This window comes from Oryctolagus cuniculus, chromosome 14, assembly GCF_964237555.1.
Source record: "Oryctolagus cuniculus chromosome 14, mOryCun1.1, whole genome shotgun sequence".
NCBI classification, from domain to species: Eukaryota; Metazoa; Chordata; class Mammalia; order Lagomorpha; family Leporidae; genus Oryctolagus; species Oryctolagus cuniculus.
The window spans coordinates 18,017,948-18,036,652 of NC_091445.1; the positions used below are offsets into that span (position 1 = coordinate 18,017,948).

An 18,705-nucleotide genomic window follows, 5' to 3' on the forward strand; every position below is an offset into this window, starting at 1 on the left:
TTGCACACTGAGGGAACCGGATCATCACGGCGGGGAGAGGTAAGCTACAGACAACCAAAGCACAACAGGAGTACCTTCCTCCTTTTAGAAGTTTCTCCGAAAGCCAGGGAGCTACACCCTAATACTCCCCATGCCGTCAGCATCTGCGCATTCTTTGCCCTGACACTAAGTAGCCCTCACCTTTTTCTTTTTCCTAATTTACTTTGCTTTCTGTTCGTCGAACTCCTCTGTTCGTCTTTGTCTTCAGGCTGTCCTGTCGGCTTCCCCCAAACACTAACTGATCAGGTATTCAATGTGTGTGGATCCGACACCAGGCAAACTTGGCTTGCTACACTGCGAGGGACACGCAGTCTCTGAGGGCGACACGACAGAGCCCTGGAGTCGGACTGTGTAGGCGTGAGCACTGGCCCCAGCCTTGTTCATGCGCTGACCTTGGACTATCTGCTCTATTACTCTAGGCCTCCAATTTCATCATCTTTAGAATGGGGCAGAGTAATGGTCCCTCAGAACACCATTATGAAGATTTAACAGGTGCCTCATTTAACATACCAGCCACGAGGCCGGGCTTACGTGATGTGTTCACACTCACACACACACACACACACACACACACACAAGCTGTAATTATTCAAGGACATGAATGGTGAAGGGCGAGTAGCAACACCTTTCACTGCTCACTGATGTCTTCTGCCTACTCTTGTGTTCCAACCGTGCTGTCCGAGACAACAGGCAGCGGCCACATATGGATACTAAGTATGCAAAATGTGGCTGGCCCAAATTAAGGGGTGTTACCAGTGTTAAATACATGGTGATGGCAAATATTTGGTATGAAACCTGTAACGTAGCCCTTTAATAAACTTCATGTTGAGTACATGCTACAGTGACATTTTAGGGATAACTATAAAAATGAATTCTATCTTTTTAAAAACAACATGGCTACTAGACATTTCTAAATTATAAGGCTTGCATTACATTTCTTTGTGACAGTATTTTAAAGATTTATTTATTTGAAAGAGAGAGAGAGAACGAGAGAACCAAGAGAAAAAGGTCTTCTATATGCTGGTTCACTCCCCAAATGGCCACAACAGCCAGGGCTGGGACAGACTGAAGCCTGGAACTCCATCCGGGTCTCCCACATGGGTAGCAGAGGCCCAAGGACCCAGCCCACCATGTACTTACTGCTGTTCCAGGCATATCTGCAGGGATGGGGGTCAGAAACCAAGCAGCTGGAACTAAGGAACTGGTGCTCATATGGGGTGTTGGTGTTGCAAGCGGCAGCTAACCCACTGCTGGCCCCCAGGCACCCTTTTAGAAAAGGAAACAGAAGTCACGTGTTGCTGTACTGTCTTCACCTGCAGAGCATGAGCCCCTCTTCTCTTCTCTAGGTTGACCTCCGATGGGCAGGTAGACCCTTGTCATCCACACACACACACACTGATTCTGGAGCACCCATCCAGCACTAGAGTACCGATAATGCTATTTGTGGCCAATTTCTAACCAAGCTCTGCTTTGCCCAAGGAAACTTGATTGTCCATTTATAGGAAGACAGCCAGTGAGCAACAGGAAAGAAACCAATGGCTTGTCTCTCAAATTCCTTTGACAGAAAGGCTTAGTATAAAATGGGAGATAAGAGAGAAAAAGTACATGACAAACAGCACAAACAGCACTGTTAGCCAATCCAGTACCTGCACATTTCCTCTACTTCTATGCAAATAAAAGACCTTATTTGGCTTAAGGCTGCCACATGCCCAGATTTTTAAAATGTTTATAAACTTTTAAGTGAGAAGAGGTGACCATATGGCACAGTTTCTACTAATGAAATATGAGGGGACTTCCAAAAGTTCATGGAAAAATGGAATCTACATAAACATTTTGGTGCAAAAAAAACTTTGAAATGCAGCCTAGAGGAATCTTCCAGAGGCTCATGGAAGATGCAAAACCTCAGCCGGAGGTCCCCTCACAGAGTGGCAGGGGGAGACTTTCAGGAGAGCTGTTTCTCAAGTTAACCCTGGAGGGGCGGTGACAAACTCAGCCGGGAGACACGTGGTACGCTGAGTCCTCGGGTCTTTTCCACCTGGGATCTGGGCACAATACTTCAAAGTGGAACAATAACCTTGAGATTCAGGTTCAAGGTCATACTCTGAGAGTGAGCCAGGAAGTCCAAAGGAGCCTGAGAGCTCACAACTTTCTTTGGTCAGCAGCAAGTCCCCCTCCCCACCACCCACCGCTCACCACCACCCCACCATCCACCTCTAGCCCTGTTGTTCCATAACCAAATAAACCTCCCTGTTTAAGTCACCATCTCTGGGTTTCTGTGGCACACAGCTAAATATAGCCCTGCAGAAGATGCTCATGTTCAGGTTCTCCCCTCAAATCTGCTGTCCCCAGGGCATTCTCGCTTCCAAGCAAATAATAGCTCCCAGCAAACAGTTACTGCTACTCCTGCAAGAGGAATGGGGTGAATTCTTTGGCTTTGGCTTTTTACGAACCAGCAAACCTGACAGTCATTTTTTAAGATGTATGCTACAGCTACATACAAATATAGATATAGCTATTTCCTAGAGGGTGGTAGCTTTGTCTGTCTTATTCCTCATTTTATTCCAAGGCTTTAACAAAGGCCAGATCTCCTCCTCTGCTTAAGACTGACTTCTCCTTCTAGTGGTCGTCATCACACAACATTCTGCTATACTCAGAGGCACCTCACACAAGGCATCACAGGGAGGTGGCAGGACACGTGGGTATCATCCTGCCTGTGCCAAATCAGCAGCTCTGTGACCTTGGGACTGTTCTTCATATGCAAAAAAGCAAGCCCATAGTCCCTTCCACCGGCTCATAAGTCAAGGACAACCATGAAATTTCAAACTCTCTGATCCATAGATCTAGTGAACAAGTGTCACACCAGCAGGTACAACAGTCAGACCTGGCATGAGGTCAGAAATAAGAGCACGGCAAAGCTTTGCAAGTCACCTGCACCTGGAGCAAGTGCATTAGCACGTGTGCCTTGGATGCTCTGTATTTAACTACTCCATGAACTGTTTTCCCACCTATACAATCAGAATAGTACTGGCAGACATTTATATGATAACATACAATGAAAATCTCTGAGAAAAGAACAGAATGTTCCACGTTTTCCAAATGTACTTGACCATCAAATATAATGGCCTATCTTATCAACTGTTATTCCAAAATACGTGCTATGGGAAACTCTCTAATACAGTCACTTTTGTGTTTTTACAGACATAAGAGCCTAGATTTTTTTTTCTAGATTAAAATAGAATTGTTTATATTGGGGGTAAGGAGGATATGAAGACATATATCTCAGGAGGCTTCTAGCATATTCCTGCATGAACCCCTCATCACCTCCCAACCACCCTCAACTGGGCTTAAGAATTTCCTACCATTGTCCAATTCCTACTGCGACCAATGTCCCATTGTTGACCCATTTCTACTGTTGACCAATGTCCTACCATTGACCTATTCCTACTGTTGTCCAATTCCTACTGTTTGACCAATGTCCCACTGTTGACCCATTTCTACTGTTGTCCAATTCCTACTATTGACCAATGTCCCACTGTTAACCCATTTCTACTGTTGTCCAGTTCCTACTGTTGACCAATGTCCTACTGTTGACCCATTCCTACTGTTGACCAACATCTCACTCTGACCCATTCCTACTGTCAACCAATGTCCTACTGTTGATCAGTTCTTGCTTGGAAAATAGGAAAAAAAGGCATTATACTAGATCACGGGACAACTTAGATCTGCTTCGTAGTGAGACCTAAACCAAGGTTCTATGCACGCAAGTGTGTGTGGTCCCACCACCCTGTCATGGGGGACAAAATGAAGCAGACATGCGGCTGCGAGTCTGGTTCCTGGTTCCTTGTAACAACCGTGATGTTTCTTCTTCCGGACCAGGGGGCGTGCTTTTCTTCCCATCATTGCAAGCGCCCAGAGCAGCCAGCTGGAAGACAGGTTGAGCAGCCAGGAGCGCACCATCGCTTTCCTCCTCGAGCAAGCCTTCCGCATCAAAGAGGACATCTCTGCCTGTCTGCAGGGCACCCACGGCTTCCAAAAGGAGGAATCGCTTGCCAGGAAGTTGCTGGAAAGCCACATCCAGACCATCACCAGCATCGTCAAAAAACTCAGCCAAAACATTGAGGTAATTCTGCTCTCCCTCTGTTGGCCTCCTGGCTTGAAAAAGATCGGCCACCACCAGTGCCACTTGTCAGCTGGAGAAACGTGTGGCCATTGTTTCACCCAGCTGACTACAACTTAGCTGCCCCATATGGAGACAGTTTTTTCAATTTTCTGACTGCCCATTTATGCCCCAAAGTAGAAGACATTATATTCAAAAAGCACGTATTGTACATCTATTTTGTGACAGCAAGGACAACTAAATAACATGACCTTAAACATCAAGCTAAGTTGCTCACCTTAGTCTAGAATTCTAAGATTCTTTTTTTAAATATATATTTTATTTTATTAATTATTTGAAAGTCAGAGTTACAGAGAGGAAGAAGAGAGAGAGTTCTTCCATCTGCTGGTTCACTCCCCAAATGGCCACAATGGCTGGAGCTGGGCCAATTCGAAGCCAAGAGCCAGGAGATTCTTCCAGGTCTCCCATGTGGGTGCAGGGGCCCAAGGACTTGGGCCATCTTCTTCTGCTTTCCCAGGCCACAGCTGAGTGCTGGATTGGAAGTGGAGCAGCCGGGACTTGAACCAGTGCCCATGTGGGATGCTAGTACTGCAGGCAGCAACTTTACCCACTACACCACAGCGCTGACCCCTAGATCTCTAAGATTCTATTAATTGTCTCAGTTGGGTGCTTTCATAATGCATCAACAATGCTGGTTCCTAGGCCTGTGATAATCTGACCCCAACAATCTCTCTATCCCTCTCTCCCTACCCCTCTCAACTTCCCTTTAGCCACACTGACCTCGCAGCCATTTTTTCTTTTTTTTAAAGATTTATTTATTTTACTTGAAAGAGTTACACAGAGAGAGAAGAGGCACAGAGAGACAGAGAGAGAGAGAGAGAGGTCTTCCATCTGCTGATTCACTCCCCAATTGGCCACAATGACCAGAACTGTGCTGATCTGAAGCCATGAGCTTCCTCCAGGTCTCCCATGTGGGTGCAGGAACCCAAGGACTTGGGCCATCTTCTACTGCTTTCCCAGGCCATAGCAGAGAGCTGGATTGGAAGCAGAGCAGCTAGGTCTCGAACCGATGCCCACATGGGATGCTAATGCTTTAGGCCAGGGCATTAACTCGCTGCACCACAGCGCAGGCTCCCCAGACACTCTTAAAACATGCCCTGGCCCCACGGCCTTTGCACATGTTATTCATCTGGCTAGAGCATTTTCCATTAAATACACCTGTGAAATAGTCTCCATTTCCTTCAAGTTTCTGCTCCAATACCTGCTGGCACTCTAAAATACCACTCTTTCTCACCCAACAATTTCAATCTCCCTGAAACTGTTTTTATCTACAGCACTTATCACAAGCCACGATGGTCCAGATTTGTCTATTTCCCCTTCTAAAATATAATCTCCATAAGGGCTGGGGTGCTGTTCACAGCTAAATCCTGTACCAGACAACAACCATGTCTGGTATGTGGTTAGAATCGTGTAAATATGACTTGAATAGATAAGTAAATTAATAAATAGTTTTAAAGTATGAAAGGAAAAATAGTTTCCGTCAAAAAAATTCTTGGGATAAATCAAGATAAACAAGTTTTCCTTACAGATTCCAATTTATGGGTCCAAACACCTTAGTAATTGAGAAGAGAATGACATTCTTAGAAATACCAAAGTCCCTGAAGATATCCTAGATCTTTCTCTGGATAGTGACGCCTACTTGACCCAATATGTCAAGACCCATCCAGATGCCCACTCAGACATGTGCATTTCAACACATTTTAATTATCCCCTTAGCAGACACTCCAACACACTCGGCCTTAAGGGGGAAAAAGTCTCTCCATCATGAGAATCTAGCTAAGAGATTTATTTTTCCTTTAATAATTGATTATCTGAGATCAGCTCTGAAAAAAAAAAAAAAGGCTAAGTCAAAACATTTTCCCAAAACTCTAAAATCTCTGAATATTAGCAATCCTGTGAAGGCTTTGGCATATGAAGGGAAAATGAGGAGAGCTGCTCCGGTTGTGTGGGAAACAGAATTTAAAAATATTTTAAAAGCATAGATCCTGTAGTTGAAACAATAGGAAGGAGAAATCATCAGGCCACATTCAGTAAATACCTAGGACTCTAAAGTGATAAGCACTTGCTAGAGAAATGGACTAGGTAGGTGTTTGGTATAGCAGTGGAGTTACAGCTGGAGACACCTGTTTCCGTATTGAAGCACGTGGTAACGTTTAGCTCGCGGCTGGCACACCCTGGGAGGAAGCAGGTAGGGGCTCAAGCAGTTGGGGACCTGCCACTCATGTGGGAGACCTGGGCTGCATCCCCCACTCCTGGCTCACCCAGCCCCAGCTGTTGAGAACATGGTGGGGAGTGACCCAGTGGCTGGCTCCTTCTTTCTCTCTTTCCCTCTCTCAAATAAAACAAAAATTAAAGAGAACCTAAATTCATTAACTGGATCAATCCACCTGCAAATTGGTCAGCAAAACAGATGCAAATGTGAACTGAAGCTCAACCCAAGTCCTTAAAATGAATTTTAAAAATGTTTTTAATCTGCCATAATTATAGCAATTAAGTCCCTCCTTCCCTTTTAAAATCAAGTCATTTCTTTTTTTAAATAGGCAGCTAATTGTTTTTAAATTAGATTAATTTTTAACTAAAAAAATTTATGTATAACACTGCCTTGTGCAGGTTTTCTTCCCTCAATTTATAAAAGCATTAGTCGTTTGTTGTAATTATTTCAAAAGTTCAGGCTGAAATTTTAAAACCTGGGAAAACAATCTCTTATAATTCTACCCCCAAACACAAGGATGTAGTTCCTTGTAGTCTTTGCAAATAGTCTAGGCTGAGATTATGCTTGTAAGCATAATTTATAATTTTAAATAAAGTCTTTCGCATCATTAAAAACTCTGTAAGCTTCATATACCATGATCTGCTTGACAGTTCTTACTATTGAACACTCTGTGTAGAAACCTAAGTCCATGCTTGAGTTGTGGCTGCAGTACCTGCAGTGCATATCCTTAGAAGTAGAATTCCTAGGCTTTAAACCCTGAAAACTCTTAATTTATGTTGCCAAGTTGGTTTTAAGAAAGTTTTTAGGGGCCGATGCTGTGATACAGTAGGCTAAGCCTCTGCCTGCAGCACCAGCATCCCATATGGGCACCAGTTTGTGTCCCAGCTGCCCCTCTTCCAATCTAGCTCTCTGCTGGTGGCCTGGGAAGGCAGTGGATGATGGCCCAAGTGCTGGGCCCCTGTGTCCATGTGGGAGACCCTGAAGAAGCTCCTGACTTTGGACTGGCCCAGCTCCAGCTGTTGCACCCATTTGGGGATTGAATCGTAGATAGAAGACCTTTCTCTTTGTCTCTCCCTCTCTCTGTAAGTCTACCACTCAAATAAATAAATAAATCTTTTTTAAAAAAAAAAGTTTTTACAAATTTACTCTTTGATTAGCATTATGAGAGTGCCTTATTCACTGTGCCTATGCCAGCATTGAGATATCTTGTTTTAACCTTGGCTAATTTGCTAGAATGTGGATATCACCTTTTTTTTTTTCCTGAAGGTGTCAAATCTCTGGCTTTCCTATTACGAAATGTTTTAGGACCTAGTAGAATAAGTTCCCTGTCATCACCATGCTTTAGCCAAAAGGAGAACAAAGCACCTACACACCTGCTTTGACAAAAAGGCACTGCAGCCATTTTCTTCAATCAGGATTTATTTGCTCTTGATTTTCTCAACCTGCCAGTGTACACACGGGCAAGATCTGCACAGGGTCTCTGACATTCCTAAAACTCATATCCTACAAAATCCTTCTTTGGAAAACATGAAGAAGTAACTTAAACATTCTTTAGGCCCTTTGTCAAGTATAACCACACTTTAATGTCTCCCCCCATCACGACTTTGTTTCTTTCCAAAGTTCCATGGTCTCACTTTTCTCAATAAATGCACATTTTATAAGTCATCATATTACATTGGAATTTGTTTGCATATAAATGAACTATAATGTTTTCAATAGGCAGAATGTTTTCAGTTTTTATACCATAAATACCATTTTTCACTTTTTCAGTTGATACCTTTAAAATTTAAAAACCACTCTTCTAAAACACCAAAAGGTCCTGAAAACATAAGCAACAATACTCAAAACAAAACCTGAACCCACGGGAGCCCTCAGTCTCTCATGTTCCTAAGCAATCCCAAATGATTTAGATTTCAGATACAGATTTCATGCCATCTGTATGGAACAGTTTGATTCGTGCTCGCTTTTCTTGATATTAGCTTCATGGTGATTCTGAATCGATCCACCGAGGACCCTGCCTGATGCCATACTGAAAAATCCCTTTTTCTACACTGACTACTGTCAGTGAGGCAGCAGGCTTTGTATGAGAAACTGTTCCACAGTGGTAACCAAATGGCAGCCCATGACCACTCAGCACTATCACCACATTCTTCTTGGCCCACGTAGTATTTAGTGGAAACTCCGAATTAGGGAGCCATATTTTTAGGTTGGGAGATTTCCCAGGAGATCTGCATTTCGAGTGCCCATTACTGCCCCCACCTGCTGCCTCTTTCAGACCCAGCGCAGGTCTCTTCCCCTGGAGTCGGCCCCCTTACTCATTTCCACCATCAGCCCAGCGAGGACACGCAATCAGTTCTGTGACTTCTGCTTCAGCTGACGCTCTCCTGTCATATGCAATGGGAAATTAATGGGATTTTCACTCAACATTACAGGTTTTAGAAGACCAAATACGCATTCGAGATCAGGCGACCACAGGAGCCAGTTTTGCAGTACACGATCTAAGTGTGAAACACATACAAGGAGTTGGAGATCTTCGAGGAAGAGTAGCCAGGTGAGAAGAAGCAACATCGATGAGCACTGAGCAGTCAGTTCTCAGCCACTGAATTCTCATTCCTAATTAAGTTCTCTACTGGGAGTCTTCAAAAAGTACATGGAAAATGCATATTATGAAAATACTGTACATGGGTTCTGAGATACCCTCAAATTGTAGAAGCAATGAATTGTCTTTCTGTTGAGCTAAACTGTAGAGAGGAGAGTTGAGGAAGCATCTCATAGAACTTTCAGAGCTACATGCCACCTCTGAGTCCCCAGGTTTCCATAAAAGAGCCCATTTATAGGCCAATGCAATGTCCAGTAGGATCCCAGAGAAGTGACCAGAGTCCTTTCTGTACAACCCTTCCCTGCTCCAAAGTCAACATCCTTACAGAGACACACCCTCATCACCACAGACAAGTCCCCAGTCATGTCAGATTCTAATAAGGACCACACAATACACAAAAGCTCCATGTCAGAGTCCACCAAAAGGGATTTACCACCGACCGCATGGATAAAGTATTGAAGAACATGTTTTGGGTGAGTTTTCCTGAATCAAAAGAGTTAACGGTTCAGAAAAAGTCTGTAGGTATTGACTGTAGCTGGACCACTCTGGCAGGTGCATAGGAGGCGACTTGAGGGAGCAGACATCTCCCACCTCTACATCTTTGGCCAGAACCCCTTTCTCTCCTGGAATACCCCCACCTCCAATCTTGTTACTCTTCTCTGAAGTCTTACAAACCAAATGAGATTAACACTCAAGTCAAGCCCCTCCATCTAAGTCCATTTGTGCACTATAACCAAACACGTGAGACTAGAACACTGCTAGGAACAGACATTTGTTTTCTCCTGGTTCTGGAGCCTGGAAAGTGCAAGGTCAAGGTGCCAGCAGGTCCCACTTCTAGGGAGGACCTCACCCTCCAGAGGGGACAAACACTGGGTCCTCACATGACAGGGAAGCAAATGAACTTGCTGCAAGGGCGGACTACCCAACTCCTGCACAAGCCCTCTAGACCAGCCTTCACCCCATTGACGAAAGACAATCACATTGGCACTCTCCTAGGGTATTTATTTGCCCATTGAATTCAGCAACAGTGCAGGAAGCCCTTATCACATGCCCACGCCCAGGCATGTGCTAGGATTCAGTAACCTGGCCCCCTTTCTGTGGCTGCTCACAGTCTCCCTGGCAAAACGAGCTGCAGCCAGAAGCAAGGAGGCATCTGTTATCCCGAGAGCCCCGGGGAGCTATGGGAATCGCCCAATCAGCACAGCAGAGTCTTTCCAAGCAGGTGTAGTTCTGAAGAGTTTGTAGTAGGCCCTTTACATGGGAGCAGGGGACATGCAGAGGAGAACTGGGGCCAAGGATTACATGACACGGCCAAGGGCCTGCCTATGAGAGCAGTGGTAAGGTTCTGGGATCTGGGAGTAGGCATTTAGGAAGAGATGGCAGCTGAAGTTAGAGAAGAGGTCCCAAGTTGGAAGATGAGGGACCCTGTGGGCCAGTGTAAAGGGTCTGACCTTGTGGTCATGGTCATGGTCATGGTCATGGTCATGGTCATGGGCAGATTCTGGGGAAGAGGCCATCTGTCCTATCTGGTGGCATTGGGAGCAGCTGAAGTGGTCGGGTACAGAGACTGGAGAACTGTGAGTGCAGCAATTCCAGAGAGGACAAGGGCCCAGACTACGCACTAGCATGGCAGTCCCAAGCAGGGGACAGACAACACAGCCGTAGAGAACAGAACTTAGAGAATGAGTTCCTAAATAAATGGGCTCCCCCAGGCAAGGACCGGCAGCAAAGCTTCTGGCTTAGGGGCTGGCTGAGGACTCCTTCAACAGAAACCAGAAAGCAGCAGTTTGGGCAAGGGAGTAGAACCGGAAGCAGAGAAGAGCAACGTGTTTGCTTTGGACCGTGTTGTAAATGAGCCGCTTGTGGGGTCCTACCCAGGCTGGGCACTCTCCACACAGGAAGGAGTGTCTCTGTGTCTGTAGGAGGGGCGAGCGTCCAGCCTTCCAGGTATCTGGTTGGCCAACAGCATCAATGATTCAGTGGTTCTGGGAGAGATTTTGTACTTCTGGGGGGTGGCTGTATTCTTCTTGAAAGTAAAGGTACTTAGGGCAGACACCATGGCCAGCTGGATAAGCCCACTGGACTGCCCACGTTTCAGGTCAGGTACCCAGGATGAAGTCCTGCCTTACCTTCCTGCCCAGCTTCCTTTAACTCACCCCAGAGGCAGCAGACGGCCCAAGTGCTTGAGCTCCTGTCACCTACGTGGGAGACCCTATGGAGTCCCTGGCTCCGGGCTTCAGCCTGGCCCAGTCCCAGCTGGTGTGGGCATTTGTGAAGTGGAAAAGTGAATGGAACCTCTTTCTTTCTCCCTTTCCCTTTCTCTCTCTCTGTCTCTGTCTCTCTCCTCCCCCCACCCCTTCCTCCCATCTCCTTCTTATGTCAAATAAATAAATAAATAATCTTAAATAAAGATCCTATCTAGGAAATAATACTCATGGATGGAAAACTCTCATAGAAGAAAAATGACAATCCAGAGGAGAAAATCTAAATAGTTATTCATATATGTAAATACATGAAATATGTTATATGTTTTATTCTACATTTCATAATACACAATATAATATTTGTGTAAATTATGAAGTAATACATAAAAAATAAACACCAGCAAGTCCACCTCCCTCCTTAAACAACTTAGATATATGCCACTTTTTACAAAGAGAAACACCAAATATCTGCTTTCAATAAAACTTGATTAGTTCATCTCGGTGGCATACTGAAGATACCCCTGCCATCTACTTTTCTCTGCAAACCACTTTGAAGCATAGCATTTTACTCTTGTAAACCCCATTTTCTATACAAAAGAACAAATGGATTTGTTCTAACGCCACCAGAGATCGCTGGAATCTCATCAAGAAGATGAGCAATTCCGGCTCTGCTCCCATCTCTCTCCTTCCTCCCTCTTCAATCTTAAGCAGTGACTTCAGAACAAGGTATTCTTTTTCCTTGAAATGTCCCTCTTTATGGAAAATTTCTGAAATCTATTTGGTAATCCGAGACAGAATCTGGCAGAAAGCCACGAGGCTTAAAATTCTCCCTCCCTCTCTGGTTTCTTTTCCGTGTTGTTGCCAGACGAATGACTAATGGACAGGCTAAGGCAGATGGATCACTGGCCTCCCTCATAGAGTGACCTTAATTCTAATAGTCAATTTGGCACAAGCCGAATTAAGTTGATTATTTTAATACAATCCCTAGCAAATATTTTACCGCTTCCTGAGTCAGGCTCAATATTTAACAACTCCATTGTACCCTGGACTTTTCACTTTTACTTCCTACCCCCAACACAGTGGCAATTTAAAGCAAGCTCTTCCAGTGAGATGAGGCTCTCCAAGGTGCCCAGCCTCTCCTGTGATAGATTTGTCTCAAGTGCAGAAGGAGAAAGGGGGAGTGTGCAAAGGGCACCAGAGAGATGGACCCGATTTATCTACAGCAGCAGCCAGAAGCAAGCAACCCATTCGGCACATTTGGTGCTGCGGGACTCCAGGGGAAACCTGCATTTAAGAACAGAAATGACACACTGGGGCCAGCACTGTGGCGCAGCGGGTTAACTGCATGGCCTGAAGTTCCAGCATCCCATATGGGCGCCGGTTCTAGTCCCGGCTGCTCCACTTCCAGTCTGGCTCTCTGCTGTGGCCTGGGAAGGCAGTGGAGGATGACCCAAGTGCTTGGGCCTCTGTGCCCATTCCTGGCTCCTGGCTTTGGATCAGCGTTGCTCCAGCCGTTGCGGTCAATTGGGGAGTGAACCATCGGATGGAAGACCTCACTCTCTCTGCCTCTCCTCTGTGTAACTCTGACTTTCAGATAAATAAATAAATCTTATAAAAAAAATGACACATTGTGTTGATGTGCGATTAAAAGCAAAAATCAAGTCCATTAAAGAGATATCATGATAGGGCCGGCGCCGCGGCTCACTAGGCTAATCCTCCGCCTTGCGGCGCCGGCACACAGGGTTCTAGTCCCGGTCGGGGCGCCGGATTCTGTCCCGGTTGCCCCTCTTCCAGGCCAGCCCTCTGCTGTGGCCAGGGAGTGCAGTGGAGGATGGCCCAGGTGCTTGGGCCCTGCACCCCATGGGAGACCAGGAAAAGCACCTGGCTCCTGGCTCCTGCCATCGGATCAGCGCGGTGCGCCGGCCGCAGCGTGCCGGCCGCGGCGGCCATTGGAGGGTGAACCAACGGCAAAGGAAGACCTTTCTCTCTGTCTCTCTCTCTCACTGTCCACTCTGCCTGTCAAAAAAATAAAAAAAATAAAAAAATAAAAAAAAATAAAAAATAAAATAAAAAGAGATATCATGATAGTAAGGACCTTATCAACTCTTAAAATGTGAAGAGGGTCTTCTAGAATACAGATATTTTCCTCCACTCCTGCGTTCAACACCTCAAGCCAGTGGAAAAACAGAAAGCAAAATGTCTATCTTTAATGTAAGATGAAAGTTGTCACAATGCCCATCCTGATCCATTTCTTTTTCTTTCCTTTTTTTTTTTTTTTTTTTTTTTTTTTTTTGACAGGCAGAGTTAGACAGAGAGACAAAGAGAAAGGTCTTCTTTCCGTTGCTTCACCCACCCCCCCCAAATGGCCGCTACGGCCAGCGCCACGCCGATCTGAAGCCAGGAGCCAGGTGCTTCTCCTGGTCTCCCTTGCAGGTGCAGGGCCCAAGCACTTGGGCCATCCTCCACTGCCTTCCCGGGCCACAGCAGAGAGCTGGACTGGAAGAGGGGCAACCGGGACAGAATCCGGCGCCCCAACCGGGACTAGAACCCGGGATGCCGGCGCTGCAGGCAGAGGATTAGCCTAGTGAGCCAGCCCTGATCCGTTTCTTGATGACATAATGGAATACCTGTTGTTGGGTAATTTATAAAGAAGAAAAAGCATTTTTAGCTCACATTTTTGGAGGCTGAAAATCCAAGATGGGGCACCTCAATCTGCTCAGGCTCTGGTGAGGACCCCCACCTGCATCACAGCATGGCACAGAAGTGGGACGCAGAATGACTGTGTGCAGTAGGGGCCAGACAGAAGCTCAGCACAGGGGGTGGCCTTGAGTCACGTGAGAACTACATTAATCTCTTCTGAGGTTAATGTCCTTAATCACCTCCTACGGGGCCCTACCTCTTAAAGGTTCCACCATCTCTCGCCATTGCCACCCTTCTAGCACAAGAAACTTTGCAGGATGCACTTAAACCATACCCAAAACTTTGCAATCACTAACCACCAACAGAGCACATAGCCAGTGACATTAAACTGATGTCCTTCTCAGACCTTCAACATAAGGACATTCAGAGATGCCATATTGATAGGTAGAATCAAGCCATGAATAAAAATCATCTCCATTACCATACGTAGATTAGACAGAAGATGATAGATAAAGATGCTAGACAATGATAATGCTACTGACGATAGAAGATGATGATAGGTAGATAGAAGATGGGAGACAGATATGACAGATATGCAGATAGATGATGGATAGATGATAGACAAAAATGTCAGCGAAAGATTGATGAGTATGCTTCATGCAATGGAGTTCCTGCAAAAGTACAAGAAGAGTTCAAAACAAAGGTTTTCCCAATTTCAAAAAAAATTAAAAGCAAAAGACAGAGATAAAAGAAGTTTGCTACGTGAACAGTCGCGTGTAATTTGGCCCCTTCCATGAGCCCACTAAATCTACGGTGACCAGATGTTCACTTCACAACATAACCCACAAAGATAGGCAACATCAGAACCGAAGAGCTAGAACCTAGAAAGCGATGGGCCAGAGAAAACTGCCTTGGGGCGGGGACTTACTGAAGTCAACCTTAGAGATGGGGGATTGGCTGCGAACGAGCCGACCTTACACCACAGAATTCTCAAGAGGCTTCAAGTGCGTGCCCCAAGGGAGAGGAGCTGAGAGGAGGGAGAGGTAGGGCCAGGAACGTTGTAGTTTGCTTTTCGCCTTTTAAATGATAGGCACATTTTCCTGGGATAAGATAGAGATTCTTTTAAAAATAAGGCATGGAAGAGTGCTGGGATTTGGACTTGGTCCCCAAGATGGAGATTGCGTGGGATGGTGGGGCCATTTATAACTATCTTCCATCAGGAGGGACCTATCTGTCTTCCATTAGTCTAGGGCTAGGGAGTTTCGGTTGTTGAGAGGGAGTAGGGATAAAGGGCCCAGCTTCATTTGGTAAGAGAAGCAGAAAATGGACTAAAATGAACAGTTTCCACCCCAAAGACATTATCAAATAACAAGAGAAGACAAAACTGGAATGGCTCAGGGATACAGTCCAAGTTAAATTATCTTAGAGATTAAATCTGCTTCAGAAGCCTCCAACAAAATAAATTTTCAAAGTAAAAAGCAGGAGCAAAATGCTTTTTAATATAAAAAATGGTTATAGAGAAATTAAATATATGACAGGCAACAAAAACTCATCCAACACAGACCTAACAGGTACCCATGAAGAAGAGAACCAATTCTTCAGAACACAAAATTTATAGATAGAAGAGAAACGCGTATTCCCCAAACACCAAAATCTGTTGTAACTCCTACAGCTGAGTTCATGTAAAGCCAAAAGTGTCAAATCTCCCCAGTGTACCCATATAAATTACCCCAATTTGTGCTCTTGTTCGGGTCTATGTGTGAAACCTGGCTTCTCTCCCATCAGGAAGACAAGAGAAAATTGAATGTGATTCCTGTCTATGCTCCTACATCTCCTGGATCATTATTCAAAGAATGTTGGCATCTTTGCCCCTAAATGATATGTCTTACTCTGATATTAAAAATATTTCGAGTTTGTTGACTTCACACCAATTTCTGTCTTGCCACCAGATGCGATTCAAGCATCATGAAGCTCTCCGGTGACATTCACTTCATCAGGAACGAGTTCCGGCAAACGGAGAAAGCGATTCAAGACCTCGTGTCTGCCCTAGAAACTCTTTCCAAGAACCTGGACGTGAAGGTAGGAGAAGAGAGATGGGGCTCTTACATTACTGCCGGAAGTACGCTCGGTACGGCTTATTAAAATGCCCAGGCAGGGGTGATTTTTTCATTTAATTAATTTGGTTTCCTCCAGAAGATTTAAATGTGACAACTCATTGATATTCACCTTGGGTAGTCAGTTGAATCAACAATATCTGTCGTGGACTGGTGCCATGGCTCACTTGGTTAATCCTCCGCCTGCGGCGCTGGTGCCGGCATCCCATATGGGTGCCGGGTTCTAGTCCCGGCTGCTCCTCTTCCAGTCCAGCTCTCTGCTGTGGCCTGGGAGGGCAGTGGAGGATGGCCCAAGTACTTGGGCCCCTGCACCCATGTGGGAGACCAGGAAGAAGCACCTGGCTCCTGGCTTCAGGTTGGTGTAGCGCTGGCAGTGGTGGTGATTTGGGAAGTGAACCTATGGAAGGAAGACCTTTCTCTCTCTCTCTCTCTCTCTGTCTATAACTCTACCCGTCAAATAAAATATATATATTTATATATATATATTTATATATATATATGTTGAGTGCCTCCTGTGGTCCAACACAGCCTCTCCCATCGTAAGCACACATTGCTCGATGCCACCATTGCTGTTATTTCTTTACTTTCTGGATTCCCTTCAATGACTGTGGACCAACAATATAAGCAAAGGAATTTCCCATGAAAGCTGATATTATCAAAGGTCCAACGTAGACAGGAGTGGATTATGTCACATGCCTGCGTAAAACCCTGCAAGGGGCAACGTCTCTTAGAAAATTACATATTAGTTCCTTGGTGTGGATTTAAAGGCCATGTCCACCCCGGTGCCTGCTCACTGCCTGTGCTTCCTGATTCACCTGTTATGCCCACTGACCCTGAGCTCCTGGAGGTAGGTCCCCATCCACACCTGAGTACTGCCTGTCCTCCATCTGCACGTGATCTTGCCTGCCAGAAAAGTCTCTCTCTCCTGATCTTCCCTGGATTCAACAGTGATTCAACGGCAATGGGGTCCAGTCCAAAGTTTACCGTACCCTGGTTGGTTAAGTAATTTTGTAAAACAGGCACATCTCCTCTGAAGTCATTTGGGCAGAATGAAGTAGAAAAACCCTCCAGGAAATGGGGAGAGATGGAAGTTTGATGTTTGATGATTTGTTGTTGTGAGAGAATCCAGAGCACACGTAACAGGTGCACACAACATATCCAGCCCTGCCTGGCACCCCTTATCCACCCTCCTACTTACCCAATAAATCATATGAGTTTTTTTTTTTTTTTTTGACAGGCAGAGTGGACAGTGAGAGAGAGAGACAGAGAGAAAGGGCTTCCTTTGCTGTTGGTTCACCCTCCAATGGCCACCGCAGCCGGCGCGCTGTGGCTGGCGCACCGTGCTGATCCGATGGCAGGAGCCAGGTGCTTATCCTGGTCTCCCATGGGGTGCAGGGCCCAAGCACTTGGGCCATCCTCCACTGCACTTCCCTGGCCACAGCAGAGAGCTGGCCTGGAAGAGGGGCAACCGGGACAGAATCCAGCACCCCAACCGGGACTAGAACCTGGTGTGCCGGTGCCGCAAGGTGGAGGATTAGCCTAGTGAGCCGTGGTGCCGGCTATCTTTTTTTTAAGACCTTGACCAAAACATATCAAACACCATTAAATAAACTTCGTCAATAAAGGCAGCTTGGCTGATCCCTGGTTATATTGGGAATCTTTTTGTTGTTCCCTGTGGATATTGGTTTTATACATTTATAATCATTTTTTAAAAGATTTATTTTATTTATTTGAAAGAGAGTTACAGAGAGAGGTAGAGAGAGAGGTCTTCCATTGGCTGGTTCACTCCCCAGATGGCCACAACGGCTGGAGCTGCGCCAATCCGAAGCCAGGAGCCAGGAGCTTCTTCCAGTTCTCCCATGTGGGTGCAGGGGCCCAAGGACTTGGGCCATCTTCCCCTGCCTTTCCAGGCCACAGCAGAGAGCTGGACTGGAAATGGAGCAGCTGGGACTTGAACCGGCGCCCATATGGGATGCCGGCACCGCAGGTGGATGATTAACCAAGTGAGCCATGGCGTCAGCCCCTCTAATCATTTTAAGGAAGATACCCAATGTTTCCAACTTAGTTGTATTAGGACTGAATATTTAATTTTACATATCAAATGCCTAAGATCATCAGATTGGCTGTTTGAGGTTCTTTTGCTTGTGTACTTCCTTTTGACTTTCTACAATGCTATGCTAATACATTTCCCGATGCTGAAAATTTCTTGCCTTTTCGGTAAAATTCAGTACTTGATTTTGCATCTAACTTCAAAAATGACAGTACTGACAGTGGGATATAAATCCCTCCGACTCCATAATTTTTTAAGGTAAGTGTACGTATACTGGCTCAAAAATTGAAACTATATATGAAATACACTTTGAGGATTTTCACTCCCACTCCATAACCGTTAATGACATTTTAGGGCCCCTCCCATGTGACCATATTTATTGGTCTGCTGTGAATCTTTTCAATATACCTCCTGTTGCAGACACAAGCAAATGTATTCTCATTTCTCCGTATGTTACATAAAAGCACATGGTGTATATTTCTATACATCCTGGAGAACTTTCCTAATCATTATTTTTAATAGTAATTTTTTTACAACTGCGTACTATTTTTCTATATGTTATAGCACATTTAACTAGTCCTTCATAGATGGATATTTGGGTTTTTAATGTTCCATGTCTTTTAAATGATGCTGCAATCAACAGCCTTGCATTTCTTTCATTTTGTATGAA

The 18,705-nt window shown here is 45.2% G+C and overlaps 1 protein-coding gene across 6 annotated transcripts in view; it reads left to right on the forward strand.

Moving 5' to 3' along the window:
- Nucleotides 1-18,705, forward strand: part of FAM81B (family with sequence similarity 81 member B) — a 122,182-nt gene that overhangs the window by 18,574 nt on the left and 84,903 nt on the right. For all 6 annotated transcript variants that reach the window (XM_070056479.1, XM_051854003.2, XM_017344607.3 and 3 more), the window contains exons 4-6: nucleotides 3,916-4,159; nucleotides 8,861-8,979; nucleotides 15,821-15,950. In XM_070056479.1, coding sequence (XP_069912580.1) covers nucleotides 3,916-4,159; nucleotides 8,861-8,979; nucleotides 15,821-15,950 — 493 coding nt within the window. The remainder of the gene's footprint in view (nucleotides 1-3,915; nucleotides 4,160-8,860; nucleotides 8,980-15,820; nucleotides 15,951-18,705) is intronic.